General features: G+C 45.4%; 1 protein-coding gene across 1 annotated transcript in view; it reads right to left on the reverse strand.

The window, feature by feature from the left end:
* Positions 1 to 315: 315 nt before the first annotated feature.
* PCGF2 (polycomb group ring finger 2) overlaps positions 316 to 12,977 on the reverse strand; it is a 231,056-nt gene continuing 218,394 nt past the window's right edge. Inside the window, exon 10 of the mRNA XM_078645618.1 lies at positions 316 to 3,260. Within this exon, the coding sequence (XP_078501744.1) occupies positions 2,907 to 3,260 (354 nt within the window). The 3' untranslated portion in view covers positions 316 to 2,906. The remainder of the gene's footprint in view (positions 3,261 to 12,977) is intronic.

Below are 12,977 nucleotides of genomic sequence, written 5' to 3' on the forward strand. Positions count from 1 at the left end.
TGTATTTGTTGTCCTCAAGTGTTCTTCATCCTGTCCATCATTCATTTACTAACCATTTATCATCCATCATTCTGTCTATGGTCTCATCCACTGGATTATCTGGTCTACTGACCGGTCACTAGAGCTCTGTTTTTCCAGTCTGCGAGTTCAAATTTCCCTGAGATGGAGCAGTGGTGGGCTGCTGGAGTTGTCCCCATCACTAGCAATAACCTGCAAGAAGTTCTGTTTGGTAAATCCCCTACATGCAAAATTACATTTACCCCCACCCTTGTCACCACCACAATCACCCTATGAATGCATCATTGTTCCATTGGCTGGAAGCATGACATTGCAGTATTTATTACATATTTCAAGCTGTATAATTGTACAAAGTACGATCAATAATGATATACAATGATCTGAATATATTACAGGACACAACACTGTACATGACGAAAGCAGACAGCACGCAAGGCGGCACCACTAACAATGGTGGGTGGACTGTTCCCTCCCCACCCATCTGCTCCTGACAAACTCACCCCTGATCAATTCACACAGATCCCTTACAATGACCTCTCCAGGACATCATGTACATCGAGCCGTCATCCTCCAGAGGCTTCTCGGGATCAATACAAAACGCACATTTTCTCATTCTATAGGATGCCAAAGCATATACTCTGCCTGGGTGGGGGGGTAGGTGTGCCTCCTGCAATTGCAAAGTGTCTAAGATATGGCACGATGCTGAAGGCCCCATGAGCTGACTTCTAATCCACAGTCCAGTCAACTAGAGCCACACCTTGAGATGTGGACTCTGGAATGCAAGATTTGACTCACTCGCTCTGACCATTGCACGATCTGTGTGAACTTCTGTTACCCTATGAGACTGGTGGGGGTGAAACAATGAAACAGCAGGGCCACAATTCAAGATTGGTTGTCCCATATTAATCTAGGGATCATATGAGAGGCAAAACACTATACAGGTGAGGTCATGACATGAGTAACATAACCATACAAGACTGGGTGGTCACCGTTGTGATATCGGGGTCTTCTTAGGAAGCTCGATGGACCATAAAGTGAATAGGAGAAGCAGTGTGGGAGACATAAGGCAAACCAAAGGGGACGGAGGTCATCATATGAGCCTGGAGGGATGGTTGCGTAAAACCAGGATCACCACAGGAGATTCAAGGGTCACAGTAAAGGAATGGGTCACAACAGTATCCTGCAGGATCATGAGATGTGACTGAGGGCTAACAGTTTACTACTGGGAGGTCGTCCTAAAGGTCTGACTGGATGGTGACCACAGGCGAGTGCTGCATCATAAAGAGGGAACGGGAGGGTCACTGTATGCGCCCCTACAGGCTCATACAGTCATGACGAGTCTCAGAAATGAGGCCAGGATACACTTCTGCACTTTACGGACTGTATTGGCAGAAACTCCTACTGTTGGTAAGAAAGAAACGAATAATAGAAAAGGAAAAAAAAAAAAGGTGTAGGTGAAGCTGGTGACCAAACACAATTTAAAGCATGAAGAATAGGCAGGTCATTTCAGCCCAGGACTTCTTACAGAAGGTTTCCCCAATTGTGGGCTTAAAGGACCACAGACTACTTTACTCTAACCCGGCTTTATCAAAGTTACTAAAATCAAGAAAAGATTGTATAAGAAACGTATTTGTGGGAGGTTCTCGCCTGTTTCAGGTTGTGGTGAAAGCAGAGAAGCATGCTGGTGGAGTGCGTGGCAGCCCTCTGCATCCATTCAACCACATCACAAATTCACCCGCGGACTTCTTGGCTTTTACTTGGTTTTTTTTTTAATCGAGGTCTGTTCAGATTCTGCTCCGATTGGCCACAGTGTGTGGTGCTATCTAGAGCAGCCTTTGGTGCTCCTGAAAATGCAGCCTAAATAGCGAGACAAGCGAGAACTGCTGAATGAGGAGTTGACATTAAACTGAACTCAAATGAGGAGTTCGGCACAGACTACCACGCTGCATTACAAGCCTTAGAACCTTTTTTACTGTATGCTGGTTCCTCACCTACCGATTCAACATCCTTCTATTTACTGCAGTGTGGTGCCCATGCGGCACTAGATCTGAACAGTATGCTGTAATCCATTTAAAGCTGGTCACATCTGGAAAGTCTGAGAAGTTTGTCACAAAAAAATGTAACTTTTTTTTACATATAAAAAAGATTTCGGGAGAAAGTTCTCTCATTAAGTGTGTTTTTGTTAGTTTTCTCCCACAAACTATGTTTAGTGCAAACCTATGTCAATTTTCTTCTTGTCGGTTAAAAAGATTGAGAAGTGTAACAAAAAAACCTCTAACTTGCAAACGTGAAATGTAAACAAGATGCTTTTTTTAGGCCAACCACTAAACGGCAGAGGAACGCACAGCCTCTGCAGTTAGAATAGGTCCATGCTTGAAAAATCCGTCGCAATGCCACACAGCACTACATCTCATGCGGGGCCTTCTCGTGCTCATCCCTAGCTCCGAACTGAAGTGCAGTATTGTGCAGTCTACCCTTGCAGTGTACCTTCCCATTCATCGCTGTTGAGGTGTCCATGGTTTACAATGGGCACTTGGAAGGATGTTGGCCTGAAACATCACTTGCGCATGAAGGCAAAAATCAGAGGAGCTTCAGGGTGACCACGAGTACTCACACGCTGCACATTCACAGAGTAAGTCAGATTAACTTCTCCTAAGAGGTAAAACTCATGCATGCGCACCCCAATAGAAAGCAAGGGATTGGATGAGAGCAGCTTCCTTACCTCCAGAACACTCTCTTAGAGAAGCAGAAAATGTAACAAAGTCAAAAAAACTGCTTTTATGCATCTGCTTCTTGCAGTTTAAATTAATCTGGTTGATCAATAGAAAATAAGTCTGTATAATTTTTTTATGTACATATATACACAATCCGCAGAGTGCGCTTGCGCTTCAGGTTAATGGAGAAGGTGGAGTCCCGTTGACAGTCATGCTGCGTCCCCGGCTGGCAGACGGAGGTAACTGGTGGCAGTTCGTGGTGCCATTGTGCAAAGCGGGGGCAGGCATGTCACTGGGGGGGCTGGCATGGCTGCTGGGATTCGGAGAGCCGTGGGAAGGTGTGGCTGGGCTGGTCATGGAGGAGCAGCAGGAGGCGGAGGGCACTGTTGCCGGGCTGTTCGCCTTGTCGCTGACGGAATCGCACTCTGACGTCCCACTGGTGTTGGTGCCCTCGGAGTGGGCCGGGTGGCTAAGCTTCAGGCGCTTGTAGGCAGTTTGCACTCGGTACCGCAGGGGAAGGGGGCCATTCTGCATTAAAGAAATACAAAAAGAAGGCACAGTTGTAGGCAGACTAATTCAAAGGTACTACAGACTGAGAAATGCACACATTCACAAACAAAACGTACTCACACACGTAAATGTATTGTCAGCACATTAAACCTGAAACACAATTGCACTAGTATTTTTTAACTTAAATGCCCTCTTGATATAGTGCTGGGATTACCACATATTGATAAAGGTTTCAATTAGTTAGAGTTAAAGCAAAATGAGATTGAACCAGGTGCCACAAAGTTCCTTTCCTCTCCGGTGCCCTTTCTCCGCTAAAGGGCCAAGATACTCCTTGGAGTGAACGCTGCGCTATATAAAAACCTCACATTCATTCATACACTTCGCTGTATTGTGTTATGTGCATGGGTGGATGCGCCGAAGGACTTTCCATTTTTTGGCTGAAGTGGATGTTTGGTTGCATGGACTATGCCAATTTTGTTTTCTACAGCATCACAAGTCAGGTGGCGATGATGTGATGTGGTAGGTGGTATGTTTTTGCTGACTTCATCTGCATAACTAGAAGATGTATGCAGGGGTAGTGTGGTGGGAGTGCGGTTGAGTTGGCAGCGAGAATGGGTTGACCTAATTTCAGCCACTGATAAATACTGGGGGCTGCATCTCCATCCATCATTTTTTCGCCTTATCCTACCTTAGATTAGACCTAGCCCTATGCAAATCAGCCTTGATTGAGCTCCTTTGGGATCAGTCCCGTCCAAAATGCCAAGCCAGGTCCTCTCTGAGCTGGACACAAGCAACCCAGGGACGGTTTCAGCCTAGCTGGGGCTTTTCAGTCAGATGCAGCCTTCTACTGGAGGCAGTGAGGATGGGAATCATATCTGGGCATACCCATCACACTTAGGGAGTCAGTGAAAAACACAAAAAAGTTATGGATGGAATGCTTGAATTATTCTTCTGTGTAGAGTCACTGCCTCAGCCACTGACTCCACTGTCCCAGAGTGTTGACTCTCCGGCTGCACCAACTCCTCATATCTAGGCTCGCTGTCTCAGAACACAGACTCCACTGTCCCTTAAGTCGCACCATCCCAGAACACCAACACCCCTGTCCCTGAGAACTGACTCTCCCAGTGCACCAGCTCCTCTAATGTCTACACTCCCTGACCCAGGACATCGACAACCCTGTCCCAGAATACTAACTCTCCCAGCGCACAAACTCCTTGTGGTGTTGTCATGATCGAATGTGAGTTGCCGGGGGCCGATGTCATTGCTGTGACATCCCCTGTGTTCAGTGATGGAATGTAGTGAGAACCGTTAGGACTGTTGGTGTGGCTCTTGCTGTAGGAGGACACACCATCCTTCTCTCACCTTTATACTGAATAAACTTGATCTTACCTTTCTTCGTTGTACGACTCGTCACTACAGAATTATGGAAAAAAATTCCTCAGACAGTGTTAAATACCATGAGGCGTAAGCTATAGTGGACTCTGAGCCATCAAGAGATATTTGTGTCAACACTGCTCCCAAGCCCTTGCCACTGGCGTCAGTAATAAGGACACTGCGCAGACGTATCAAATCCCTGTAGGGGAACTGCAGTACAAATGTTGTGTTTGATCCCCACATATTCCAGGTCTAGTGCTGCAATCCAAATAAATTCCTATCTCTTTTTCAAAAGCTGCTGAAACCCATGCGTTTTAGCAGTGAATTTCTCCACGAACGTTCTGTAAATTTCTGCTAGACCTAGGAAGGATCTAGTCTCTTACTTTGAAGTGGGAGTAGGTGCCAATCTGATTGCCTTTACCAAGTCCTTCTTGGGAGTAATGACATCCTTCCTAACCTCATGTCCTAAATATGTCACTGATCTTACAGCAAACTTACATTTTTTTAATTCCACAGCCAGCCCCTTCTCTGTTAATCTACCCAACACTTGTTGCTAATCTCATATCATTCCCTCCTTTTTTGCCCATAATAAGTAGATTGTCTTGAAAATTGGTTATCCCCTTGGGATCTCCCAAATGCTTATGCATTAACTGCTTGAACACAGCACCCGCTGATGCTAGACCAAACGGTACACGCTTGTATCTGCAGCATCCAAAAGGTGTGATAAAAGATGTCAACTTCTTGCTAGAGTGGTGTAATGAGATGTGATAATAGGCAGAGGACAGGACAATAGTGGAGAACCACTGAACACACTTAGTTTCTACAAGCAATTTGTTGATCTTAGGAAGTGTAATCTTATCCACAATGATGTTCTTGTTAAGCTCTCTAAGATCAACACACTATCTAATCTGACCATTCTGTTTATGAGTGACCACCAAGGGTGCCAATCATTCAGCACTTTCTATAGGCTCAATAATACTATTCTTCTCCAGTTTGTTCAACTCCACCAAAACAGCGTCTCTTATTTTTAATGGAATTTTACGAACTTTGTGAAACACTGATAAAGCACCTTCTTTGACAATGATCTTGTGCACAAACCCAGACAATTTACCAATTTTGCCAAAAACTACACCTGGGAACCGTTCTTTCAGTTCACTCTCCACGGACGCTATCGGATCCTCCAACATCCGAACTTGATCCTTACAATTAGGGTTAAGAGTAACACCCAAGGGCCCTTGGTCAGCTTAACCTAAGACTTGACTGTCCCTTTTCTGAAATGTATAACTTACCCAACGCCCTTTTGCCTTTAAATTCAAATAGCAATGATCTGTAACTCACCATAGGAATTTTGTCTCCCGTAAAAGTTATGGGATGAACATCCGAAGGCAATGAGAATACCAATCTAACCAATGATGTGAATTCAAATATAGAGGAGGGCATTGTGCAAGGAAGCGATGCTACCCACGTAGAGAATGTATAAATGTATGATGATGTTCACGGAAGTGATGTTACTTGTGATGACGCACAAATTCATACTAATGTATGTAAATGTACTTGATGTGATCCTACCCAAGAAGCACGATCAATTTCTTATGGGTAGTGCTACTAAATCTTATTTATATAAGGATTACACTGTTAATATAATGTTATCTTATTATTGTAGTGTTTCTTAACCGCATGCGCGCTAGCGGTTTTCCCGCTGTGCGCGGCGGTTTTTAAAAACCTGCGTTAAATGACGAGCTGAGCTCGTCATGAGTGTACGAGAGGCGTAACTCATGACGAGCTCAGCTCGTCATGAGCGTCGAAGGGGTTAAGAGGCAAGCTCTGTGGTGCTATCATGTTCTAATGTGGGTTGCCAGGGCCAATGTCATTGATATGACGTCCCTTGGGTTCGGTGTTGTAATGTAGTGAGAACTGTTAGGACTGTTGGTGCAGATCTTGCTGTAGGAGGACCATCTTCCTGCTCTAGCCATTATATTGAATAAACTTGATCTTACCTTTCTTCGTTGTATGGCTTGTCACTACAATCCTCTAATGTCTAGTCTCCCTGTCCCAGAACACCAACTCCACTGACCCTGAATACTGACTCGCCCAGTGCACCAACTCCTATGTCTAGACTCGCTGTCCCAGAACACCGACTACACTGTCCCTTAAGACGTGCTGTCTCAAAACTCCAACACCCCTGTCCCTTAAGACTCGCTGTCCCAGAATACGGACACCCCTGTCTCGAAGTGCTGACTCTCCCAGTGCACCAATTCCTCTTATGTCTAGATTCACTGTCCCAGAAGACCAACTCCACTGTCCCAGAACACGGAGTCTCCCAGCGCACCAACTCCTATCTATGTCTAAACTCCCTGTCCTACGACACCTGCTCCATTGTCCCTTATGACTTGCTGTCCAGAACACTGACACCCCTGACCCTTATGACTCACTGTCCCAGAACACTGACACCCCTGTCTCGAAGTGCTGACTCTCCCAGTGCACCAATTCCTCTTATGTCTAGACTCTCTGTCACAGAACATGGACTCCACTGTCACAGAACACTGACACTCCTGTCCCCGAGTACTGACGGTCCCAGCGCACCAACTCCTCTTATGTCTAGACTCTCTGTCACAGAACATGGACTCCACTGTCCCAGAACACTGACACTCCTGTCCCCGAGTACTGACGGTCCCAGCGCACCAACTCCTCTTATGTCTAGACTCTCTGTCACAGAACATGGACTCCACTGTCCCAATACACAGACTCTCCTGTGCCCGAGTACTGTGGCAAGTCTCTCCCAGTACCCAACTCCTCCTCTGTGCCAACACCCCGCTCAGTCTTCCCACACCCGCTGTATTCTCCGTACCTGCTTGCACTCAGTATCACAAACCAATCCCCTTTTAACCCGTGTTTTTGGCACGCCCGGCCTTCCCACTATCAGCACATTCTGATTATCCGCCGGTACATCTCGTTCCTCACTGGACCCCGCTGACGCAGTGGAAAGTTTGTAATGGAAACACTGCGCGTCCCCTACCCGGGCTAGGGGCCCGCGCGGCCTGGGATACATTACACGTCAGCGTGTGGTACGGAGCCGGCACCTTGGGGGGCCCTGGAAACAGTCACGGTGTAATGTCACCGTGACCTCACGTCTCCCCACCCGAAGCACGGCGGACACGAGGCCTCGAACGGAAATCAAAGCCTCACTCGCGGAATCCGGTCACGGTGAGGCCGGCAGCACCTGGCTCACATCAGGGTTAAACCAGGAAGGAAAAGTTGGCGTTCGATTTAAAGTCATCTAAAGATTAAATGTAAGCCTATGAATAGATCCACGTGGTTCTATCTCGGTTTTAATATTATAAAACAAATTAATTTGCGTTTTATACAAAAGATCAGCTTAAAATCCATTTAAATGAACAACACATACATAGGCCTCCAGAACGTTCCCAGACCGCTCGCTTTGTGGCAACAGGCCCGGGTCGAGAATGACCGTTAGGGGTGAGGTAGACCAGCCTTGCTCATCAGCCAATACAGGGCAGAAGCTAAAAGATGTAAAGTCAGATTTGAATAAAAAAAATAAAAAAATGTAACGGATATTATAGACGATGGAATCGGGGGCAACAAATTACACTCGTTAAATAAAACATAAATTATATATATATATATATATATTTTATATTCAAGCGTCAAAAGGAAGGAATGAAGGGCCATGGTCAGGAGGCCAGGTGGCTGTAAATGTCACACACTACTTCCAAGTGGCTTGAGTTGAAGATAGCATTCAGCAAATAGTTAGAATGCAACACAGCCCTCGTTTTATGTGATGGAGGTCAGTAGTAACCTCCAAGAAAGTCATGCATACATCTCTTGCTCATATTCCCTTCAAAAACGTAGTTCGGCAAAACTATACAGGGAGAGCTGCTTTCAGAAGTCCAGCAAAAAAAGTGTCCGATTAAAGACTAGAGCTGTCTTTTTTTGCAAAAGTATGTCTCCAAGAGTAGAGCCCCTCTGACTTCCTTAAAGGTGTATTCTATTCGTACTGCTATTTCTATATGCATACACTCGAGATTAAGAGTGCCGTCCACGGCAATAAGGGGACACAAGACCTTTGTTGGTAGAGGGGAGGGTACAGTTTGAGGCCTGTGGCACTCTCAGCAGGGGGCCCAAGGTGCAGAAGGGGTTTCCTGGGGAGTGCACATGTTTTGGGTGATGTGGATGGAAACTTTAATAGACGAATCATAGTGCACTTGCCTCCAAGGATAGTCCACATGAACAGATGCGGTTCACTTCTCCGCTACAAGCTTTTTCACCAATATCCTTTGATTAAAACCACAGTGCAGCAGCTAGAAGGGCAGTTGCTGGCCAGGAAATGGAACCTTCATTCCGGGCTTATAGGGGAATCCTCATGGGTTGTGGGGCTGACGAGCAGTTCTAGCAACATGTGCCACATTACAGGGCACAAGTAGGGATGCTCCACACTTGAGTTGGTTGCGAGGATCAATTGTGCAGTACTGGTATTTGACACAGTAACATTCTACTTGGGTCCCACAGCAATGAGTACCACCGGTGTGTCACATGTCATTTAGAGGCAGGCCCCGTTAAGCTTCTCTCTAAAACAGCAGTTCTGCATATGAAACACTGCAGAGCATTGCTTCACAATGCAGTGCTCAAGGGGCACTCTGCCCCAGGAATGCGGAAGTGACGCAATGTCCCAGAAGAGCCAGTCCAAGGAACCCCCTGTAGGGACTCAACGACACAAGCGGCTGGGTCTGAACGAGTCCTGTAAAAGAGTTTAGGGATTTTTTGCAACTGTTCGAGAAAACAACACAGGGCAAGAGGACATAACTGGATGTCAAGGCAGGAATTCAGTTAATCTGACAGGGGCCCTTAGGATGAGGAGGGGAGTTTGGGAGACTAAGGCAGCTTATTGGCCACCAAACTAGCTCAATGCTCTCCAAACTCCCATTTGTACACCTCCCTGTAGGAAGTTGCTATGCCCATTTATGGGCCTTCCTGCTGCAGTATCTTCATAGCAGGGTTACCTGGACCCAGGGTAGAGGTCAACAGGAGACCAGACAAAAGGAAGAAATTGTTTTAAAACGTGTAATGTTAGTTTCTTATTTTTAGCGAGCTTCCCTTGTCTTCACTATATACATTCAACAAGTTTAAACTTCAGTGAGAATACTACTAGCCCTTCAACACCTAACACTGTTAGATTTTAAAATAGCGAAGCTATTGTGTTTCGCTATTTATACACCCACAAGGGTTGATTTGTAATCACAAATGAGCGTGGGTCCTCCCAGAGGACCACCCCAAAGGGTCAAAATATTCAAGAACAAATAGTTAATGGTATAAGGGAAGATATCCTTTCTCCACACGCTCAAATAAATGTCATATCACGAATCCTCAGGAAGAAAATGAAAAATTAATTAAATAAAACCACGGTGGACTCATGAACAAAAAAAATGAGAGCGTAAAAGAATCTCGTACGTTCTTGTTAAACGGAGACCATGCAGGAACGGCGTGTGCTCATATTCAGGTCCAATTAAGAAAGCATAAATTAGGTCAGACTAGGAAAAAATGTTTATGCATACTGAAGGTCAGAATAGAGTGGACTGCATATGTGCACATCAAAGCCAGAGAAAGAAGGAATGGAACGTGTTCATATTGAAATTGAACTAAGAAGGAACTGTGCGTGTTCCTAGGAGCCTTGGACTAGGCACAAATTACATATATTAAAATTACCACAAAATTAAAAAGAAGAATGCAGATTCATATCACTGTCTGCTAGGAATGTGCATGTTGAATATTAAAGTTAGATTACGAAGAAATTGCATTTGTTTATATTCAAGTTCACGTTCGGAGGAACCGAGTTTATTCAATTTAGATAAATGCGAAACGTTAGATGTTCATTGTAGCCCCACTGAGGAGGAATGGAGAGTGAGCATGTAACAGTCAGACACAGAAGGAATTGTACATGGTCACATTACGGTCAGGTAAAAAAGGAATTGCACGTGGTCACTTTACCATCAGGTAAAGAAGTGATAGAGCGTGGTCACATTACCATTAAGTAACAAAATGGTTATTTACCAGCGAGTCGTTTTGCAGCTTGAAGAAGTGGCGTAGCGAAACTTGAGAGGGACCCCCTGCAAAGTAAATGGAGGGGCCCACCTCGGGACTCACTTAGGAGCTCTCAGGCCAGGGTACTGTGCTGAGGGGGCCTCCTGGAGCTCGGGGGCCTTTGTTACATAAACTGGTTTGAAGAGTTTTCTGGATTCACGTGCTGTGCATTATTCTGCCTGCTAGTGGTTGAGTCCTGAAACTCTCAATCCTTTTTTTCTTTCATTCCTTTTTAGGGCGAGCCTGGAATTCGCATCCAAAGGATGCGGTCCAGGTGGAGAACTATAGCTAGCTGACTCGGGGGAATGAAGGACAAGAAACTGCCACGCGCTGGATTTCACTGCGTGCACGCGCACCCACATTCACGCATGCGCACAGCCACACGCATACACAGCCATACACAGGCACACCCCCCCCCACCCACAGTCACACGCATACACACAGACTCCAAGACACATACACACACGCACGCTCACACACAGCCCCCCCGCCGTCGCACGCGCGCGCACACACATGCCCCCCTGCCCTCGCAGCCCACTCACCGGCTTCATTGTTCTCTCAAGCTCTCCGCACTAAGGCTCCCGGTAACCGCCATCTTTCTGCGGCAAAACCAAATGACTTTACTGACAGTCCTAACACTGTGTGGGCGCATGCGAGTCAAGCCTCGACCTCACATATGGGATGTACTTCCGTTACGCTTGGGTCGCACAGGCAAAGTAATACCGGGAGACATTTTACATAAGGAGGATTCAACAATTTAAAATGCAGAGACCACGGGCTATTACTAGGGAGAAGTTATTTACCCTTAATAGAGTAGAGAAGAGATGGGCAGTAGTATTCCGGTCATTTTAGAATGGGATGTTCACGTAATTTCACTGAAACGAAAACACCCGTTTCGATAATCTTTTAAGTAAATTTGCAGGGTAAAAGTCAGTAACTCCTTTAAAAGTCCCGTATTTGCAAGCGGCGGCCATTTATTTACAATTTGATTTGTGATTTTACTTTTACGAAGAGCAACAATATGGCTCAGTAAACACAAACGCGGCGCCATAAACTTTGCAGAATCCAATAAATGTTTTATTGTGTGTCAAGGGCGCGACCAGCATTAACTCTCTACTGCTTGACAACCGCAGAGCCAGCAGTGACTCCCGCACAGAGTCGCAGGTCACTGCCGCGCTTTGTTGTTCTGTCGATAGGAATGGGTTGCTCAGCTGTGGTGGCAGGAAGCATGCTACTTGGTTGTAAACATGGCCAGGCAACTTTTCCATTACTGGTGTACAGGAAGAGGAACTCGAAACACAGCTACCAGTGTTGATGGGGGGCTGCCATATGACATGATGGCAGATAGAAATTTGTAAATATGGAACATGCAACACGAATGGTGGTAAATATGTATGTTTCCATGCATTGCATTTCTCCTACCGTGAGGATTTTCTTAAAAATCATGCAGTGGCTGTCCTGCTGGCCACCGTGTGCTGTTTCTGTGTAGTGTATGCTCAATGGATCTGAGGAATTATTCTTCATAACGTCTGTGATGCCTGGCTCGAGGTGTTTTAAAGCAGAAAGAAGTTTCACAATGTTGTGAATTTAACACGTTTTGACACTGCCCGATCTAAATTGCACAGATGCTCTGGAAAAACAAGCATTTACAATGCAATAGGTCTCGCATTATTAAAGTTTGAGCTATTGGCATTGTAAATGACAATGCCTTTTCTTCATTTGCATCGTTGCATAAAGAAGCACTTTGCACTTATAGTCCATGCTTATGAGAAGCAAGGCTGTAAGTCTCTTTTACTGCCAGCTTTGCTCATTGTAAGCAAGGAATATACGTTCAAAGTGCGTGTTTATGCACCGATTGCAGGTTTTAAAAACAATGAATAAAAGACATTGTCATTTACAATGCCAATTGCTCCAACTTTAATAATGCGAGACCTATTGCATTGTAAATGCTTGTTAGGTCGAGCCTGGGCAGAGCATGCGCTGCTCTGCGAGGCATGCTATAATGTACACACTATGGTTATTTAACTACTGTTAAATAACCATTTAGCAGTTCGCAACATGAATCCTTTTGTGGATTCTGTTTTCTCCTGGAGGTGGTGTTAAAATTAGGTGGAGTTTGCGCATAGGTGTTTCAGCACGCTCTGTCCCACTTGCGGCTCTTTGTTCAACAGGATATTCATGCAATAGTGCTTTGTCAAAGTATGAATAGATGACCAGTTGCCTGATATGCATATATATGTCTCTTACTGGCACGTTTGCTAGGAA

Source organism: Lissotriton helveticus, chromosome 5_1, assembly GCF_964261635.1.
Source record: "Lissotriton helveticus chromosome 5_1, aLisHel1.1, whole genome shotgun sequence".
NCBI classification, from domain to species: Eukaryota; Metazoa; Chordata; class Amphibia; order Caudata; family Salamandridae; genus Lissotriton; species Lissotriton helveticus.